Source organism: Panthera tigris, chromosome X (assembly GCF_018350195.1).
Source record: "Panthera tigris isolate Pti1 chromosome X, P.tigris_Pti1_mat1.1, whole genome shotgun sequence".
Classification (NCBI taxonomy): domain Eukaryota; kingdom Metazoa; phylum Chordata; class Mammalia; order Carnivora; family Felidae; genus Panthera; species Panthera tigris.
Window position 1 is genome coordinate 93,743,428 of NC_056677.1, and position 22,331 is coordinate 93,765,758.

Here is a 22,331-nt window from a genome sequence, read left to right on the forward strand (position 1 = left end):
GCTCTGTGACAAATGTATTTAGTAGAGGGTAGGGCGCTGAGTGCTATCGCCTGGGCTCATAAAAGGCAGGAGTTATGGGAATGGATCTGTAAGCTCGAGGTCAAGGTCAAGTGGACGTGTAAGCTCAAGGTCACGTTCACAGTAAATTTAAGAAGTGTCTCAACGTCACAGGCAAAAGATTTTGGAGCTGTAGTACAGAGAAGATTCAGCAATTCTGAATCAAGTTCAAGTAGGTGGAAACAGTCTAACCAGCAGAAGGATCAAGTTCCAAGGAGGCGGGTGTGATTCTAAGGGAGAAAGGTAGTGGCATGTTTCCGAAAGCATTTATAAGATATAACTGATGTCGGATGCAGTATCTGGTCATATCCAGGGAACTCTGTCAAAGGCAAGGTGATAGGAAATAACCAAGAGCAGACCTGAGTTCTCAAAAATAAGGGGTCAGGAATAAAATGGTAAAGCAAAATCCAACCAATCCTACGGGCTGGGGTCTTCTACTTCTGGATTCTATAGGGAGGATATAATCTCAGAATAAAAATAAGTCATTTAAATGGAATAAATACAGCTTTATTTTTAAAACCTACTGTCATACTTATTTCCCCAATTTTCACTATAGGCTGCAGAAAATTTCACTATGGACCTGTAGATGGGAAATACTGATCTATAGGAGCCTTTGCTGGCAGACGGTTCTGTCATGTACCAACTTGAGTGACAGCCTGGAAGCTGTTGAGTTTTTCAGACTTTAAGTTAGAGGCCATGTTAACCAGGCCATCGCCAAAGACTCTGAAGTTCCAAAAAGGGGTTATTTGCTATGCATTCAAATCTGGGTTAAGTCTCCCATCAACCATTCCTGACTTTGGCACTCTTTAGTCAGTGGCAAATCGGCCAATCTTAGGCTAAGGAAAAGGCTGACTGAAGATCCAAAACATTTGCATCCTTTTTTTTTCCCTCAGCAGCACAGATTCTCTGCTGGGATTCTGAACTCAGGGCATGGTTCAGAAATTTGTGGCTTTATGTCTAAGGACCCAAAATGCCCGTGCAAATCGATGGGTAAACTACTGTTTATAAAATTCCCTTATGTTGTGTGTGGAGGCTGCAGAAATATTCTCTTTCTGCCTTCTAATTTTATTTCTCCCTCAATCTGTCTAGAAGTTTACCAATTGTATTGATCTTTTCAAAACACCAAGATTTCATCGAATTTTTTTCTATTATTGTCTTTCCACAATTTCAATCACATCTGCTTTTATGTTTATGACTTCCTTTCTTCTGATACTTTGACTTTAATTTGCCCTTCTTTGTCTAGGACTTCAAAATGGAAATTTAGATCATGGTTTTCAGATTTTCTTCTTTTCTAAAATAAACCATTAATGTTAGAAATTTCCCTCTGAGAACTGCTTTAGCACCATCACACAAATTGTGACCTATTTTTTTTTTAATTTTCATTTAGTTCAAATTATTTTTTCATTGACTTTGAGTCTTCCTCTTTGAAACATGAGTTTTGCAGAACTGTGTTGTTTAATTTCCAAATACTTGGACTTTTTCAAGATAACTTTTTGTTATTGGTTTTTAGGTTAATTGTGTTAAGGTCAGAGAATCTACATTGCATCATATTGATCATTTTAACTTGTTAAGATTTATTTTATGGCCCATCATATGGTCTTTTCTGGTCAATTTGTTATGAGCTCTTGAAAAGAATGTGTATTCTCCTATTGTTGTATAGTGTTTTATAACTGTCAATTTAGTCAAGTTCATTGTTAGTGCTATTCAGTTTTTTTACATCATTAAATTTTCTGCCTATTTTTGTCAATTACTGAAGAAAGGATGGTGAAATCTCAAAGTATAAATGTGATTATACTTTTGATTTGTTTTTTCTTTTTTATTATTTTTTTGCTTCATGAAATTTGAAGTTCTTTTATTAGGTATATAAATATTTAGGATTGTTACATACCCTTAATGCGTTGACAACTTTATCATTATAAAATGGTTTCTGTTATTCCTAGTAATATTATTTGATCTGAAATTTACTCTGATATCGATATAATAACTCCAGTAGTCCTTTGATTACTGTTTCATTGTGTATCTTGTTCCATCCTTTTACTGTGTGTTTATTTATATCATCATATTCAAACTTGTAGGGTTTCTTATAGACATCATATAATTGGGTCCTATTTATTTTTGTTCTTTTTAATCCAACGTGGCTGGTGCCTTAAATTGATACAATTTATACTTTATACCATTTACATTTAGTGTCACTACTGGTTAGTTGGAAATTATGTCTACTATTTTGTTGTTTTCTATTTATCTCTTTTTTATTCCTTTTTTCATATATCTGAATTATTTTTGGCATTTATGCATTTTACATTAGTATTCCATTTTTATTGATCTATTGGATTTTGTACTATATTTCTTTGTACAGTTTTTTTTAGTGATTACTCTCCAGATTAAAATATACATACCTACTGTTTCACAATTCCCCTACAGTTACTATTTTATCATTTCAAGTGAATATAAAAACCTTATAGCTCTATAGATCCCTTTATCTTCCCCCCCCCTTTCTTTATTGTAATATGGGATACATCTGTATCCATTGAGAACCTCCTCAGACAATATTATAATTTTTGCTTTTAACAGTCACATATATTCGAAAGACCTAAAATAAGAAAAATACTCTATTATATTTTCCAGATTATTTACCAGTTCTGTTGTTCTTCATTCATTATTGAAGTTTACAAATTTTCTTGTCATCTAATTTTTTCTTTCTGAAGAATGACTTTTAGCACTTTTTAAAGCAAGTCTCCTGGCAATCAGTTCCTTGTTTCCTCTCATATGAAAATGTCTTTATTTCACATTCATTTTTTTGAAGATATTTTCACCGGCTATGGAATTCTGGATTATGATTACATTGCCTTCTGGCCTCCATGACTTCTGATGAAAAATCTGAAGTTGTTCAAGCCATTGCTCCCTACATGGAAAAGAGTCATTTTCCTCAGCTACCTCAGCTGTTTTGCTTTATCTTTATTTTCGCCAGATTATGATGTTTCTAGGCATGATTATCTGAGTTTAATCATTTAGGTTTGGTAGAACCTCTTAAATCTGTAAATTTTTTTTTCATAAATATGGGATGTTTTAGACCATTATTTCTTCAAATATTTTTCCATATCATTTTTTTCCTTTCCTCAGAATCCAATGGCACAAGCGTTACACTATACATATTGTCCCAAAGGTCCCTATTATATTCATTTATTTTCCATTTTTTCTCACTCTTCTAAAGTTTGGAAAATTTCTGTTGATCTATATTCAGTTTTAATGACTCTTCATCTGTCATCTCCCTTCATCTATTAAGACCATTCAGTGATTTTCTTCTTTTAGGTATTATATGTTGTTTCAACTCTAAACCTTTCATTTGGTGCTTTTTATAAATTCTATTTTTTTTTGAGATGTCCTCTTTCTGTTTATTTCAAGAGCACCCACGCTTCCGTCACTGAGTATGGTTATTATAGCTACTTTAAGGTCTTTATCTGTAAATTTCTGTCCTGTCCGATTTCTGAACTTAATGTACTTGAAATGTATTTGCTGAATTATTGTCTGTAATATTTGTTATTGGTTTTGAGTAAATTATACAATTTAAGGGGATTGCTTTTATCACAATATAATGAAAATTTTAATTAGGAATAGCTTCCTTATTTTATCAAACTATTCTTCAATATCTATTAAAATATCATAAAATGTTATACAAAAGATAATATAAAGTATTATATTGGCAGATATTTGTGATATTGAATTGCTCTTGCATTCCTGAAATAATTTTTGTCTTTCCATGATGTATTATTGCTTTGACACTTTGCTGTATTCGATTTGTTAATTTTTATTTGTAACTTTGAATCTGTATCAACGAATGCTATTTGTCTCTAGTCTCATTTTTTTCAGTGTTTTGTAGGTTTTGATATTGACACTATATTGTTTTATGAAATGAACTGTGGTAACTTTTAAACTTTTCTACGGTCCTTCATCTTTTCATATATGTTAATTTAATGAGATCACTTACCTTCTTATTTCTTTTTTGGCTTTGGGATTACTCCTTTGGTTTATTGTCTTTTTATAAAAAGCAAATACGTAAAAAAAAATAGTTATAAATGTACGTTAACGGCCACACAATGTGTAAAGATGTAATCTGTGACAATAACAAAGACAGAAAGAGATACAAAAGAGCAAAATGTATACTACTGAAACTAAGTTAGTATTAATTAAAACTTGGTTGTTAGAATGTTAAGGTTTTCATTTTAATTCCCAAGTTAAAAAAAAAACTAAACTAATATACAGAAAAAGAAATAAGAAAAAATCAAAAGTTACCCTATAAAAATCAATTAATCACAAATAAAGTGAATAACAGAAAAATTTATGGGGAAATGGTATGTATCATATAAAAACAAATAACAAATAATGGAAATAAATCCTTCTGTAGCTGTAATTATTTTAAATGTAAATGAACAAAACTGTCTAGTTAAAAGACAAAGATTAGCAGAATTGTTAAAAACATATGATGCCAGAATGGATTTAAAAAAAAGAACCTTTCTTTATATGCTGTCAATAAGAGACTCATTTTAGACTCAAAATCACAAATAGGTTAAAGTAAAAGGATGGAAAAGATATTCCATGTAAACAGTAACCAAAAAAAGGCAAGGTGGTGAGGCGCCTGGGTGGCTCGGTCAGTTAAGCATCTGACTTCGGCTCAGGTCATGATCTCACGGTCTGTGAGTTTGAGCCCCGCGACCGGCTCTGTACTGACAGCTCAGAGCCTGGAGCCTGTTTCAGATTCTGTGTCTCCCTCTCTCTCTGCCCCTCCCCTGTTCATGCTCTGTCGCTCTCTGTCTCAAAAATAAATAAACGTTAAAAAAAAAAAAGGCAAGGTGGCTATATTAGTATCCAACAAAATAGAACTTAAGACAAAAATTGTTCTGAGAGACAAAGAAGGACATAATATATTGATAAAAAGTTCAAACCATCCAGAAGATATAATAATTACAAATATATATGCACCTAACAACAGATGCAAAAAAATATAGGAAGCAAAACTGACAAAAATTAAGGGAAATAAAGACAGATCTAAAATAACACTTGGAGACGTGAATATCCCATTTTCAATAATGAATAAATAGAACAACTAGACAGAGGATCAATAAGGAAACAGAGGACTTGAACAATGCTATGAAGCAACTAATCCCAACAGGCATATATAGAACACCCCATCCAACGATAGCAGAAACAGCAATTTTCTCAAGTGCACAAGGAACATTCTCTGGGATAGATCATGTATCAGGTCTCAAAACAAACATTGACATTTTTAAATATTACTGGGGCACCTGGCTGGCTCAGTTCGTTAAGCATCTGACTTCAGCTCAGGTCATGATCTCATGGTTCATGAGTTCAAGTCCCGCACTGGGCTCTCTGTTATCAGCACAGAGCCTGCTTCAGATCCTCTGTCCCCTTCTCTCTCTGCCCCTCCCCTGCTCACTCTCTCTCAAAAATAAATAAACATTTAAAACATTTTTTAATATTACTATTTGAAGTATCTTCTCCAAAATGAAATGAAACTAGAAATCAATAACAGAAGAAAACTGACAAATTCATAAATATGTGGAAATTAAACACCACAGTCACTATTAAATATCCAATGTATCAAAGAAGAAATTACAAATGAAATTGGATTGTAAGGAACTAGAAAAGAATAACAAACTTAACCCAAACTATCAAAAGAAAGAAAATGGTAAATATTAAAATGGAGATAAACAAAATAGAGAAGAGACAAAAACAAGAACAAGAAATCCAGGACGACATGGCTTCACTGACAAAGTTTACTGAACATTTAAAGAATTAACACCAATTCTTATCAAGCTCCTACAAAATAGAACATTGAGGGAACACTTTGTAACTCATTCTATGAGACCAGCAATATCCAGATATCAAAGCCAGATTATGACATTATAAGAAAAGACAAGCATAGTCCCATATTACTTATAAATATAGATGCAAAACTCCTCAACAAAATACTAGCAAACTAAATATAACATCATAGTATACACCATGCTGAAGTGAGATTTATCACGGGAATGCAAAGATAGTTCAACATATAAAAATCATGCATCACGTATAGAATTAAGGTCAGACAACCACACGATCATCTCAATTGATGCAAAAAAAAAGCATTTGACAAAATCCATCACTCTTTTATGATAAAAACAGTCAATAAACTAGAAATACAAGGAAACTTCCTTAACATGACAAAGGCATTTATGAAAACCCACAGCTAACATCCTACTTAATAGTGAAAGAATGAAAGATTTTTTTTTTTTTTTTAAGAGCAGAGAAAAGACAAGACGGCTGCTTTTACTGCTTCCATTCAATACTGTACTGGAAATTCTATATAGAGTAATTGAGCAAGAGAGAAAATAAATGCAATGGAAAATTCGAAAAGCATATCTAACATTATCTCTATTCACAGATGACACAGTCTTATAAATGGAAAATCCTAATGAACCCTCACGCACAAAACTAAATACTAACAAAGTTGCAGGATACAAGCTTAACCCACGAAAAGCAGTTACAGTTTCTACATACTAGCAATGAACGTGCGTGAAGGAAATTAAAACCCGATTCTATTTACAACAGCATCAAAAACATCTCAACCAAGAACATTAGCCATGAAAAGGAATAAAGTATTGATCCATGCTACAAAATGGATGAACCTCAAAAACAGTATGTTAGTGAAGGAAGCCCAGGCACCTGTTGTAGGATTCCATTTATATAAAATATCCTGATTAGCCAAATCCATAGAGACAGAAAGCAGATTAGATTGTTACGGGTGGGGGGAGGGGAGAGTGGAGAGTGACTGCTTAGTGAATAATGGTCTCCTTTTGGAGGGATGAAATGTTTTGGAACTAGAAAGAAGCAATGCTTGTATAATACTGTAAACGTACTCAATGCCACGGGAACGTATACTTTAAAATGATTAACTTTAGACTTTATAAATTTTATCACAATAAAAAATAATGTATGGGGGCGCCTGGGTGGCTCAGTCGGTTAAGCGCCCAACTTCAGCTCAGGTCATGATCTCATGGTCCGTGAGTTCGAGCCCCGCATCGGGCTCTGTGCTGACAGCTCAGAGCCTGGAGCTTGTTTCGGATTCGGTGTCTCTCTCTCTGCCCCTCCCCGACTCATGCTGTCTGTCTCTCTTTCTTTCTCTCTCTCTCTTTCTCAAAAATAACTACGCATTAACAACATTTAAAAAGTAATAATGTATGTAGCACTGAAGGCATTGACATAATCACTGTCATCATCATCATTCCTATGGAAAATAATGTTAGCCAAATTCCACTTTACTTTAAAAAGCGTAGCTTATGAGAGGAAAGAAATAGACTAAAATGTAAGACTGTAGACATTTCGATTTGGATAATATGTTCTTGTCTTCTCTCTTTTCTCTTTCAGATTATGTCTGGCCACTACCTAGATATTTGTGCCCCGTCTGGATTTCTTTGGATGTTTTATTTTCAACAGCGTCCATCATGCACCTCTGTGCTATCTCGCTGGATCGGTATGTAGCAATACGTAATCCTATTGAGCATAGCCGTTTCAATTCGCGGACTAAGGCCATCATGAAGATTGCTATTGTTTGGGCAATTTCTATAGGTAAATAACGTTCTTGGCCATTAGAATTGCAGCGGCTATGCTCAATACTTTCGGATTATGTACTGTGAACAACGAACAGACGTCGACTGGTAACATTTGCGTTTAATCGGGATTCTATTTAAGAATTATTCTTAACCTATTTATCTGATATTTAGGTTAACAATAATGAAAGAAATGTCATGTATGCTAATATGTAAATGTGAACTTTCTATTTATGCCGCTCAAGTATTTTATGCACCCGTATGCCAATGAATTCCACAACACAGATGCAAAATCTTTTGAGACATTTAAAACGATTTGAAGATGACAGAGATATTTGGTCATCTAAATTTTTTAAACGTAGCATTTAAATCTTGGAAAAGATCAATCTATCACAGAACATTAACCTTAATATTTTTATTCTTTCCTATATTCTTAAGTGGCAAAATCAATAGTGTCACATGAATCTTCATGAAGGGAACATGTCTAAATTTATGCCATTAATTGACCTAAAATACACTATGTCGCTGTTTTTAAATATCTTCTTAGATTCTGGTTATACAATACGAAAAAAAAATCCATTGTTTTTTTTTTAAGGATTTGGGGGAAGTTGAAGTGAGAGAAATGATCATCTTATGGCTCATGGTTGAGATATTCACAAATGCCTTAACAACGTTAATGTTCAAGTCACAAAACTTAACCAATTAGAATGTAAGGGCTTTTGCAATCTTCTTTTTTTACTTTTCCCTTTTGTTTCCCTCCTCTTCCAGTTGGAACTTACATTTAGTGTCTCATTAAATAATTCCTCCTCAAAGTTATGTTTCTATGAAAGATTCTGGTAAAGTTCATAACACGATCAAGACATCCATACGGTCTTCACGGATATCCTCTAAAGATTTTGACTCTGGGTTTATTGATAAAATAAATTTCAGTTTTAAGATCGTTCTATTGCAGGTGAACACACACATGCATACCCTTGGATAAAAAGCAAGAAAACTTCTCCCAGATAAAAAGTGAATCCGTTTACACAATTTGACCTACATATTCAAAGGCTAGCAGATTTTTACTTCCTCCGCTCCAAAGAGCTCATCTAAAAAGATGCCGACTCTTCTGGTGCTTACAAAGGAAAGGTACAGCTAAATTAACTGACAGGATTAGGGGCATCAGCGTCTACTGACACGTGCATAATCTGCAATAATAGTTGTGTTAAAGAGAACAAAAAATATGGGAAAAATACTCTTAGCATTGAGAAGCTAATAAGATAGTGAGAGATCCAGAAAAAGACAGAAATCCAAGAAGAACAACTATGGCTTTTGAGTCACCATTGCCAGTGATGTATTTCCAAACCTGAAGATGTGTTGAGAAGCGAATTTCACCGTCTCACAAGCAAAGAACATCCAAAGCAGGAATACAGAGCAGGCAAGGTCAACCCACCGGAGCTTATTTTTAGGATGCCAAAGGTCTCTACTCTAGAAATAAGGATGGGCCAGGCTTAAATCACCCTTGACATGGGTAACCAATAGAAATCTGAATCCTGAAAAGGGGGTTAAGATGTTTTCATATTTTTTCATGTTTCTAAATTTTTTTGGTATAGCAAAAAAAAAAAAAAAAAAACATTCTACCCTTCACATGATTTCTTTTAATACTTTTCGGTTCCAGTGACTGGAATACAATGATAAACAGACACATGAAGAGAGAAGGCAACATGAATCAGCTACAACATAATAAAAGATGATACAAACGAACTCACAGACACTCAAGGTAATTACCACACATAGATTTTAAAGAACTGTTTGTATTATGCATATGAAAATTACACGCTGAAATGAAATAGTTCAGCAAGAAACTACAAACCATAAACAGGAACACTGAAGATTGGAGAAACAACCGGAAAATCTGGAGCCCAGGCATAACACAAAAACCTAACAACTCAAAGGCAGTTTAGACACAACTAAAAAAAAAGAGCATTACTGAAGGTTGATTGGAAGAAATTGTGATAAATGAAGCAAAAAGAATTGGAAGGATACAAAAGAGAGAAGAAAGACTAAGAATAGACATACAGTACAAAGTGAGAAGAGTTTTACAAGGCGAGAAAAGAATTTTGCAAGGCAGAAAAGCAAGATTTGGAGAAATAATGGCTCTTGGAATTGAAGAAAGAAACTGATTCTCATGCTGAAAGAGCTCAACAGGTCTCAAGAAGAATGAATAAAAAGAAACCAACCTTTAGACCCACCATAACACCATTGCAGGAAAAAAAAGAAGAAAAAAATCAATTTTAAAGACAGAAAAATCAAGAGATCAACTTCAATGGAGCCCTGAGAAGATGGATGAATGCTTTGGCAACAGCAACAATGAAAGCTAGGTGTCAAAATGACAACGTCGATGAGCTGACAAAAAGTGAATCAGGAAACAAGGACAATGAAAATGGTAACTGTCGAATCACTGTGTTATACACCTGAAACGAATGTTACATTGTGTGTCAACTATACTCAAAAAAAAATTTTTTTTTAAATTTTAACGTTTATTTATTTTTGAGACAGAGAGCGACAGAGCACGAACAGGGGAGGGTCAGAGAAAGGGAGACACAGAATCTGAAACAGGCTCCAGGCTCTGAGCCGTCAGCACAGAGCCCGACGCGGGGCTCGAACTCACGGACTGCGAGATCATGACCTGAGCCGAAGTTGGCCGCTCAACCGACTGAGCCACCCAGGCGCCCCTCAAAAAAAATTTTTTTAACGAATCCCTGAAGAAAAGAGCAAATGGTAAATGGGTGGTTAAATATGAGGAACATTAACTGTATGAAACAATAATAATTGTGACTTCTGAGGCTTAGAATATGTATGGAACTAAAATGCACAAAACAATAGCACATAAGTAAGAAAGGTTGAAAGTAAACTGTTTGCATTGTCCAGGAGAAATGAAAAAAAGGATTTTTAATATTAAGCTTTGATGAATAAAGTATAACTTGTACATTCAAGGGTATTCACTAACAGAAAAGGAGTGTTTTCCAAATTTACAGAGGAATATTATAGAGTAAAAAAGCGAATCCAATACAGGGCAATAAAAGATAGAAAAAGTAACACACATCAGGTGGAAAAATATAAAACACGTACTAAGATCGCAGGATTGAAACCAAATATATCAGTAATTATGTTAATTGTAAATGGAACCAAATATTCTAAGATTGTCAGACAGGGTTTGAAAAAAGAATCCACCTATGTGTTTATAAGAGGCATATATAAATCATAAGGAAAGTAAGAAATAGAAAAATGTATTCCACACAAACACTCACCAACAGAAAGACTGTGGAGCTATATTAATAATCTGACAGAATAGACTTTTCACTAAAATAAAATATTTTAAAGAAAGAAGTTTCTTTCATAATGATAAAAGATTTAATTCATCTGAAAGACATAGCATGATGAACTTGTATGTGTATAATAATATGGCCTCGATATTACTAAATCAAAAAGGGACAGAACTATAAGAACAGTAGACAAATCTACAATCATGGTGTGAAATTTTAACAAACCCTTTTCAATAATTGTATGAGAGCAATGAACAAAGCTGAATTCATTGAAAAGTGAAAAATACGTATTCCCATCATTTAAACAAGAAATATTTATCAAACTTGACTGTATACTTTGCTGTCAATCAATTCTAAATATTTTTTTAATTTTTTCAAGGTTTATTTATTTTTTTTTAGAGAGAGAGAGAGAGAGAGAGAGAGAAAGAGCGAGCTGGGGAGGGGCAGAGAGAGAGGGAGAGAGAAATCCCAAGCAGGCTCCATGCTCTCAGCACAGAGCCCGACGCGGGGCTTGAACGCACAAACCGTGAGATCATGACCTGAGCCGAAACCGAGAGTTGGACACTTAACCAATTAAGTCACCCAGATGCCCCTCAATAACGTTCAAAGTATTGGAACCATAAAGTGTATATTCTTTGGCAGAAATTCAAACGAGATAGAAATGTTTAACAAAAGATAACCAGAAAAATCTCCATATATTTGGAAATTAAGAAATTCTTTTCCAACAAACGTTGACCCAATAGACTTAGAATCCATTGATAATTCTTCCCTAAGTCATTTGTCATTATATGATTATAAAATGATAATTTTCCTTATGATTCCGTCTCACTCTTTGTATTTATTTATTCATACTGGTAAACACTTTTGATTTCTTTTATAGCCAGTATAGCTTAAGTCATTACTAAATTTTTTTGGTCCTCAAATTGGCCTGGACTCTTTTTTGAGAACTCCTTTTAACATGTACCATCAGTTCTTACTTTCTGACACGAATTATGTCAGATTCACCTTTTACTTTCCATGCCCCAGTTCTGAAATCAGTCCTCTCAGACAAGGAACCCTTGGTCTTTTTAGTGGTCAATTGTTTTATAAAACAAGATATGGAACCCAGGTATGGTCATGACTATGAGGACATTATTGCTCTTAGATGTCTATGCCTTTCATCCCCATCCAGTAACACAGGATTCTTCTGGTACTTTCCTAATTACTTATCAGTCCGCATATTTCTCACTGTGGGCTATGTGGTCCCTAAAAGCATCAATTTATTTATTTATTAATTATATTTTTAAAAATTTTTAAGGTTTACTTATTTTTGAGAGAGAGAGCGAGACAGAGCACAAATGGGGAAGGGACAGAGAGAGAGGGAGACATAGAATCCGAAGCAGGCTCCAGGCTCTGAGCTGTCAGCACAGAGCCCAACACAGGGCCCGAACTCACGAACCACAAGATCATGACCTGAGCTGAAGTCAGACGCTTAACCGACTGAGCCACCCAGGCACCCCATATTTATTTATATTTTTTAAATCCTACAATACAACAAATTCATTTCAGAATTTCTAGCTTCATACCAGTACAATAAATAAAACAAAATTAAAAAATTTTGCTACAATTATTTTTTTTCTCTTCAGAATGTTTCCCACCAAGGGTATGTAGTCAAAGCATTGTGTTCAGAATGCTTGGATTCATTTGAATTTTTTTCTTTTGTGTGGTTCTTTTGTTACCAATTGTTTACAGTTCGGGAGTTTTCGGTTTCTGTATACACTCAATATTGATTTACCTTGACTTTGTTTTTCAACAGGTAAAATCTTAATATCAGGTTCCATACCATATGCTTTCACTCATATGTGGAATTTAAGAAGCAAAACAAACAAGCGAAGGAAGAAAATTAAAGAGAGAGAGAGAGTCAAAGCAAGAAATATATGTCTAGTTATAGAGAACCATCTGATGGTTACCAAAGGGTACGTGGGTAGGAAGTATAGGTTGAATAGGGGACAGAAATTAAGGAGTGCACTTGTTGTGTGATGAGCACAGGGTGACATATGGAACTGTTTAATTCCTAGATTGTATACCTGAAACTCATATAACGTTGAATGTTACCTAACTAGAATTAAAATAAAAATTTTAAAAATATATCATGTTCCAAAAGTCAAAACTACACAAATAGTATAGTGACTTAGAGACATGTCACTCTCTCCTCTATCTCTTGGCTAACCCATTCACTCATTTGTCGAGTGTATTTCTGGAGTTTATTTTTTCCAGAAACCAGCCCACATATATTGTTGTCCCTCTTTTCTTATATAAAAGACAAAATGCTACATACATGTTAACGCGTCGATGTCCTTCACTCAGTAGTAGGTCCCGGAACCACTCTATATCAACTCATAGCAAGATGGTAAATGTAAAACCAAATATGAAAATGGCCAACACACTCCATTTAAAAGCCACATTTCTTCTCTTTTTTAATACTGCACTGGTAGATATGTCATAATTTATTTATCCAATGCCCTGTGTAGTATGAGCATTTAAGGTTGTTTCTACTGTTTTGTAATTACCGATAATTCCGCCAAAAATAATCATGTGCATACCACTCACTCCCTCTCACCCTGTATGTGTTTCATGTTTTTGGAAATTTAACTTCAACAAAAATTCCTAGAAGGGGAGTTGATCTATCAAAAGGTAAAAGTATACATAACAATTAGTAAGGGGTTGAACCATTTTTCATCCTTACCAGCCATGTAAGAGACCCCGTTTCCCCAAAGCCTTGCTAACAAACTATATTTTCAAACTTTAAAAATTTTGCCAATCCAATAGGTGAGACATGTTAACTCCTTGTAGTTTTATTTTTAAAAAAAATTTTAATGTTTATTTATTTTTGAGAGAGAGGCAATGTGAGTGGGGAGGGGTTGAGAGAGAGAGGGAGACACAGAATCTGAAAGAGGCTCCGAGCCTTCAGCAGAGAGCCCGACGCTGGGCTCGAATTCATGAACCGTGAGATCATGACCTGAGCTGAAGTCAGATGCTTAACCGACTGAGCCACCCAGGTGCCCCAACTCCTTGTAGTTTTAATTTGTATCTACTCTATGGTGAATGAAATTGAGCTTGTTATATGTTTGAGTGCCATTGCTAAATTATTTTTTTGCCAAGTGTATCTTTTGCTCATTTTCCTGCTTTTTTTTTTTGATCTTTTTATCTCTTAATTTCGTTAGCTCTTTAGACATCACAGATAAACATTTTGCATGTTATAAATGAAAATTTTTTTCTGTGTTTACTATTTGCTATAGTGTATGGTGCTTCTGCAATGCAGAATGATTTTTTTCCAGTTCATTTTGCTAGTCAGACTTTATTTCTACATTTCTATGAGTCATTGTTAAAAATTCTTGCCCCTCGCTCAGGTTAGATAGTAAATCACGCTTATTTTCCTCATTTTTAACATTTAGATCTCTGACCCTTTTGGGGTTTATTTTTGTACATGTTGAGATATGCATTCAATTTGATCTTTTTTCCCAATCATCATCCCATTGTCTCATGCTGTTTATTGAAAAAGCTTATGTAGTCTGTAATTTGCAATTCCATCTTTATAGTATATTAAATTTTCTTCCATATCTGGCCCTATTTCTGAACTTTACATTGGCCCCCAGTAGTGTGTCCATTCGTGTACCAATTCCCCACTGTTTTAATTATGAAAATCTCATAATACATTTTGTCATCTGAAATGGTTCATCTTCACTCATGACTCTTCACCTTTTAGAGCTTGCCTAGACATTCTGGAATGTTTAATTTTCCATGTGAGCTTTAACATTAGCTTTCTTAGTTCCGTTTTAAAATCCTGTTTGTATTTTGAGAGGGGTCTCTTTAACTGCATAAACTAACGGAGGAGGAAATTAAAGGAATTGGAAAAACATACTTTTGCTCATCTATATACGAATTTCAATTATGGCTGTTCTGTCCTGTCCCTTAGACTTTACCGCCAAGCTTATGGTATTGTCAGTTTCATGTCTTCCCTGTCACCATTAATAGTTCATCATGTCAGAGTTACTTTTGTAGCTCTATCACTCTACCGAAGCTCTTCTCTGTAAGTTCATTAGTGACTTGCGAACTAACCCATCAGTTCTCCAACATTCTGGTCTCAAGGTCTTTTTACACACTTAAACATTATGGACGACCCCAATGAGCACTTGGTTTAGATGAGTTTTATATATATATATATATATATATATATATATATATATATATATCAATATTTACTGTCCTAGAATTTAAATTGAGATCATTGCATTTATTTATTTGTTTAAAAGCCACAAATGGTATGGAAACCAATTTGACAATAAATTTCATAATAAATAAATAAATAAATAAATAAAAGCCACAAATGTATTGTATGCTCACACAAATAACATAGCTCTATGAAAAATAGCTTTAGTTTAAAAAAATGAAGTTAGTGAAGAGTGACATTGTCTTATACTTTTATTTTTTAATTTTTTATTGAAGCTTATTTTTATTTATTTTGAGAGAGATAGAGAGCAAGCAGGGGGAGGGCAGAGAGGAAGGGAGAGAGAGGATCCCAAGCAGGCTCCACACGGTCAGCACAGATCCTGATGTGGGGCTCGAACTCACAAACTGTGAGATCATGACCTAAGCCGAAATCGAGTCAGATGCTTAACTGACTGAGCCACCCAGGCACCCCTATTGTCTTATACATTTAAAAATCTCTTTATCATGGGGCTCTTGGGTGGCTCAGTCTGTTGGGTGTCCGACTTTGGCTTTCTTCTGTGATATCAAGCATAGGTCATTTGGAAAATATTGGCTCCCTGACGCATGCAGATTTCCCAAATGTTAATATAGTATCAAAAAATCATGTGCGTTAATAATCCTTACCAATCCTATCAGCAAAGTCTCTAAATATTGGAAAGATGTCAAACTCCCAGGGTGGATACAAGTTTTCCAAAGTTCCAATATTCACTTGAAAGCTCAAATTTTATCATCAGCAGTAAACACCATCTGTCTTCTTCCTTGACATGAGGAGTTTGACTCCTCCATTTTTGAGAAAATATCTGCCAAATACCCAAGTATCGATAATGCTAGTGTGTCTGGCACTCATTTTTTCCAGTAAAAATGTTATTTCATGAGACAACTGTCTAGTTCATCCTCCAAGTCTATAGACTGAATGAATGCTTTTCCTCAAAGTCACCACCTGGTATCAGCATGCAGCAGAAATGCTCCATGTAGGGGCACCCGGGTGGCTCAGTTGGTTAAGCATCCGACTTCAGTTCAGGTCATGATCTCCTGGTCCGTGAGTTCGAGCCCCGTGTCGGGCTCTGTGCTGACAGCTCGGAGCCTGGAGCCTGCTTCGGATTCTGGTCTCCCCCTCTCTCTGCCCCTCCCCTGCTCACACTTTGTCTATCTCTCTCTCTCAAAAATAAACATTAGGAAAAAAAACAAATGTTCTATGTATACTTCCATTTCATCACATAGAGTATTAAGAGCCAAAATTTACTAAAATTAATATTTTTTTACAGCTTGAGGAAGGACATTCCTAAGTAAAACTGGCCCTTTTTTCCTTGAAAGTGCGTGGTGGTGCACAATACAATGACTACTTGGGCAATTTGGTGTCACTAGCCTGAGTCATGCTAAGGCACCAGCAAGTTTACCCACTATTGTTTTGAACCATCATTAAAAATGTAAACACAGTAGGGGCGCCTGGGTGGCTCAATCGGCTAAGCATCCAGCTCTCAGGTTTCAGCTCAGGTCATGACATCATGATTCATGGGTTCGAGCCCCATGTGGGGCTCTGCACTGACAACACAGTGCCTGTTTGGGATTTTCTCTCTCTCAAAAAAAAAAAAAAAAAAAAAAAAAACAACTTAAAAAATGTGAACACAATAAAAACTGCAAATAACACGTTAAGATGATTATAAAAATAGTTTTGATTTCACCATACCATTGAAAGACTCTTAGAGATACCCAGGGACCCATGGATCACAATTTAAAGCTGTGTTTTTTGGGGTGCCTGGGTGGCTCAGTTGATTAAGCATCTGACTCCTGATTTGGGCTCAGGTCATGATCTCATGGTTCATGAGTTTGAGCCCCACATCAGACTCTGCACTGACAATGCAGAGCCCGCTTAGAATTCTCTCTCTCTCTCCCTCTCTTACTCTCCTTCTCCATGCCCAGCCCCGACTCATGATCTCTCTTTCCAAAGAAATAAAACTTAAAAAAATCTAAAAAGAACTGTGTTTCCCACTTTAGCTCCCTCTGTGGCATTTGAAACTGTTGAGGATGCTTTCCTCATAATTCTCTCTTCTTCTGCGTGCTATGATATCATTTTTCTTGGGTTCTCTTCCCTCTTATCTTTCTGTCTATTCTTATTTATTTTTTTTCATTTTCTGCTTTACAAACTACAGTCTTCCCCAAGATTCTATTTTTTCTGGTTGCTTATACAGTTTTCCTGGTTTACTTCATCCACAAGAAAAAACGCTAAAATCTATCTACTGATGAGTCTCAAGTAAACATTTCTAATTCTATCCAGATTATATCCAGCTTTCTAGCTTAAGATGTATAGGGATATAGAAATGAATGTCGTACGTATATCTCACATGCCATTTCGCCATGTTGCACTCATCACCGTCCCACATTTCTGTTTTGTCTTCCTCCTACATTGTTGTTTCTCGAGTGAACACCAACGGCATCTCCCATTTACCCAAAAAGGAACCTGGGAATCGTTTTAGAATTCTTCTCTTTCTCCCCATAGCAAATCAACACAACTTGTCCTTAATATTCCTTAATATTTCACCTTAATATTTTCACATTCCAGTCTCTCCGTTTCCTCATTTGCTTTCTTAATTTAAGCCTTCATTGTTAATCATTTACACATCCACACCTCCTTCTCTCCTATCTCTGGGAAAGGAATGGTTCTCACCATACCCACGACACATCTTCACTTCTTTAAGTGAGCCAGGTACACCCGTGACAACAAGAACCAAAATTCTTCTCCAAATCTCCACGTTCAATTTCTCAGAGAATTCCTTCAAACATTGCTTTTTAATCTTTTTCTCTGTGCCTTCTTTCCTTGCTGCCTTGATTTGTTTTAAACCGTCTTGGTTCTTGCATGTTGACGTCTTTGGCCAGGGCCATTTTCCATTGCTACGCAAAATTCTCTACCATATTAGTGGTTTGGTTACTTTGATACCTAGTAAAGTACCACATTCATGATTTTTGTCCATCTTCGTGACTACTTAGTAGCCATGGTTCACAAATCAGCCCATGCCCTCAGACTATCTCCTCTATCTCATCTTTCAACAGCTTAGATATCATTTTCACCTTAGGGCAGTGGTATTAACCTATGTCTGTGAATAAAATTCATGGTATCTATAAACTTTAAACCTTTTTAAAAATTTTAAGTGGGACATATACAGGGAAGTACACAAATCTCCAGTATAGAGTTTGATGAATTTTTACAGATCTATACACTACTATAATGAACACACAGGAAAAGATATAGAAAATTCCAAATACCCAGAGGACTGCCTATTGCCCCCTTTTTGTAATCTCCAGTGGGTAACCAATATTCTGACTTCTATAACCACACACTGGCTTTGCCTGTTTGGAACATCATATAAATGGAAACACATAATATGCAATCTATCACGTACTCTTTTGAGTCTGATTTCTTTCAATCCATATTGGGTCTGTGTGATCCATCCATGTTAGTGCATTTATCAGTAGTTGGTTCTTTTTCATTGTCACAGTGTTCCATTGTACAAATGTTTAAAAAATGGATTTACCTTGTTAATGTTGATGAACACTTGGTGTGTTTCTAGTGTTCGGCTATTATAAATAAAGTTGCAAAACACCTGAGTGCCCGTGTTTTTTTGTGGATAAAAACATTCTTTTCTGTTGTTCTTTTACCCAAAAGAGAAATCAAAGATTTTTCCAGACTGGTTGTATCCATTCACAAAACCATCCATAACCTAAGAGACAAGAGAAACGTAATGTAAGAAATGCAAGAAAAAGAATAACTTTTTTTTTGTCAAAAATTAGTATTGTCAGTCTTAACTGGGGGGCCAAAACACATTTCCTATTTAGGCCAGGTAGTAAATATTTTAGAATTTGTGGGCCATATATGATCTCTGTTGCATAAAAATTTAAAAACCTTTTAAAAATGTAAAATAATTCTTGGTCAACATAAATATAAGCTGTAGGCCAGAATGGCCCATGCGTCAAAGTTTGCCAGACTCAGGTCCTAATAATTAAATGTGTTCTGGTAAGTATGTAGTGATAATCTCGTTTTAGTATTTATTTTTATATCTCTAATGACTTATAATGTTGAATATGTTTTCTTATCTTTCTTAATGCATTTGGATATCTTCCTTTACATCCTTTGTGATGTCTCTTTTCTACCCATTTGCCTATTTTCAATATAATTGTCTTTTAAAAATTGACTTCTAGAGGTATTTTTTACATTCTAGATGAGTCTTTTGCCAAATATATATATTCAGAATATATTCTCCCAATCTGTCCCTAGCCTTTTACTCTTTTAATGATGTTTGCTTTGTTAGTGTTTACTTTAATGGTCAGAGATTTTTATGTCCAGGCTAAGAAAACTTTCTATCCAAAGTTCAAGAAGATAAACCTCTCTGTTTTTGGTTTTCCTTTGTTTTTTCTTTTTTTTAATTTAAATTTTAATTAGTCAATATACAGTGCCATATTGATTTCAGGAGTAGTAGAATTCACTGATTCATCATTTACATATAATACCCAACGCGATCCATCTTTGTTTTTTAACAGTTTGGTGATATTAGTTTTCACATTAATATTCAATAGCCATCTCAACTTAATTCTTTTTTTTTTTTTTATTAATTTCGCTTCAAGTTACTTAACATACAGTGTAGTACTGGTTTCAGGAGTAGAATTTAGTGATTCATCACTTACGTATGATACCCAGTGTCCATCCCAACAAGTGCCCTCTTTAATGTCCATCACTCATTTAGCCCATCCCCTCCCTCCGTCAACTCTGTTTGTTCTCTGTATTTAAGAGTCTCTTATGGTTTGCCTCCCTCTCTGTTTTTATCTTATTTTAGTTTCCCTTCCTTTCTCCATGTTCATCCGTTTTGTTTCTTAAATTCCACATATGAGTGAAATCATATGATATTTGCCTTTCTCCAATTGACTTATTTTGCTTAGCATTAATACACTCTGGTTCCATCCATGTTGTTGTAAATGGCAAGATTTCATTCTCTTTGATCACTGAGTAATCTTCCATTGTATGTATATATATACTACATCATCTTTATCCACTACTGGACTATCTGTTCTGTTCTATTGGTCCAGTAGTCTGTCCTTGTACCAATATTATAATGTCTTCATTACTGTAGCTTCATAATAAGCCTTGATATCTAGTGGATAAGTCCTTCAACTGTGCTCTTTGTCCTAACTGTCCAGGCTATTCTAAGGCTTTTTCATTTTCATATAAAATTTAAATTACTTTGTCAATCTTCCAAAGAAAACATACTGTTGGTTAAGTCAGTATTACATTGAATCTATTAACCAGACAAGAATGGAAGTTTTAAAAATATTCTGGCTTCCTATCCCTGTATGTACATATATAGCAATACCTTTGACTTTTCGTGTATTTACTCTGCATCAAGATAGCTACCCAAATTATTTAGCATTTCTAAGAGTTTATTAACAGATTCATTGGAATTTTGTACATATCCAGTAATTTTATGATGACATATTTATTCGTTTCTTCTCTTAATATATTCTTTTATTGTTCTTGCTTCATTGCACTGATAAAACTTAGAAAATAATGTTTTCTAGCAGAAAAGGAGGCCATGGACACCTTTTCCTTTTTCTTTAGTGGAATAGTGGAAAAGTGTTCAATATTTCAACATTAAGAATGATGTTTGTTAGTTGTAGATTTTGCGAAACACCTCTCATCAGGTTAAGGAAATTTCCTTTTATTCTATATTTGCTGAGACTTTCGTCTTAAACAGGTGTGAATTTCATGAACTCCTTTTTCTGTACCTATTGGCTTCATTATACAAATTCTTCCTTTCTCTTGTTAGCATGGTAAATTATATAAACTTTTGAATTGTAGTTGATCTTGCATTTCTAGAATAAATCCTGCTTGGTAATGGGGTCTTTCTTTTTTCTATTATCATTGAATTCTTTTTGATAATACTTTAGTTAGGGTTTTTGCATCTATTCTCATTTCAAATTTAAAATTGTAAAGAAACCAATTTGATGATAAATTATATTTTTAAAAAATAAATAAATAAAATTGTATACAGTGTGAAGTAAGAGATAAGATCATTTTTATGCACATGATTATTAATACTTCCAGTACAATTTATTGAAAAGATCATCTTTATAACATTTCACTTGTATCACCTATGTCAAAAGTCAACTGGCCATATATGTTTTGGTCTATTGCTATTCTGCTCAAGTGATCAATACGTCTATATTTATGTCAGTTTCACAGGGTGTTAGTAATGCAGCTATAGTAAATATTGAAACTATATAGTTTGAGTTCTCTCATTTTGCTCTTTTTCAAAACTGTTCAGGCTATTCTGGGTCCTTTGAATTTCCATATAAACCATAGAACTGCCTGGTAAATTTTTACAAAAATGTCCAAATGGAATTTGGGTTGAGATTGTGTTAAATCTATGAATCAATTTGAGGACAATTGACATGTCATCAATGTTGAGTAATCTGATCCCTGAACATGGCATATTTCATGTCACTTAACATTGTTTTGTGGCTCACATTCTTGCACATATCTTTAATTTTCTTTAAATTCTTATCCCTCTTATTTTCAAAATTTCAGTATCTAATTTTTTGTTCTTATTACACAGAACTACAATTGATTTTACACTACAAAATGACTCGTTTAATATTTCTAGCAGTTTTTTGTATATTTATTTGTTGAATTTTTGCATGAACTGACACTTCCAGTACGATGTTAAATGGAATGAACGATAAAGGCAGACAAACTTGCTTCTTTCTTTTACTGGGGAAAAGATCTTCAGTTATTCACAATTAAGTACAATGGTAGCTATAGTTTTTAGTTTATTTGCTTGCTGTTTGTTTATTTGGGTGGATGAACTTTATCAGGTTGAGGAAGTTCCCATCCATTCCTAGTTTGTTGAGAGTTGTTATCATAAATAGATGCTGAATTTTAAAATTTTCTTTTCTATTTACGAGGTGATCATATGATTTTTCTTCTTTAAGCTCTTGACATGATAAATTATATCATCTGCATTTTGAATGCAAACGAATCTTTTATTCCTAGAATAGCGCTATTTGATCACGATTGCTTAACTGTTTATTGGTGGTTTCTGTTTAAAACTTATGCATCTATGTTCATGAA

At 34.5% G+C, this 22,331-nt stretch overlaps 1 protein-coding gene across 1 annotated transcript in view; it reads left to right on the forward strand.

Annotated features, from left to right (window-relative positions):
• HTR2C (5-hydroxytryptamine receptor 2C) overlaps positions 1–22,331 on the forward strand; it is a 156,229-nt gene that overhangs the window by 84,428 nt on the left and 49,470 nt on the right. Inside the window, exon 3 of the mRNA XM_007078439.3 lies at positions 7,480–7,680. Coding sequence (XP_007078501.2) covers positions 7,480–7,680 — 201 coding nt within the window. The remainder of the gene's footprint in view (positions 1–7,479; positions 7,681–22,331) is intronic.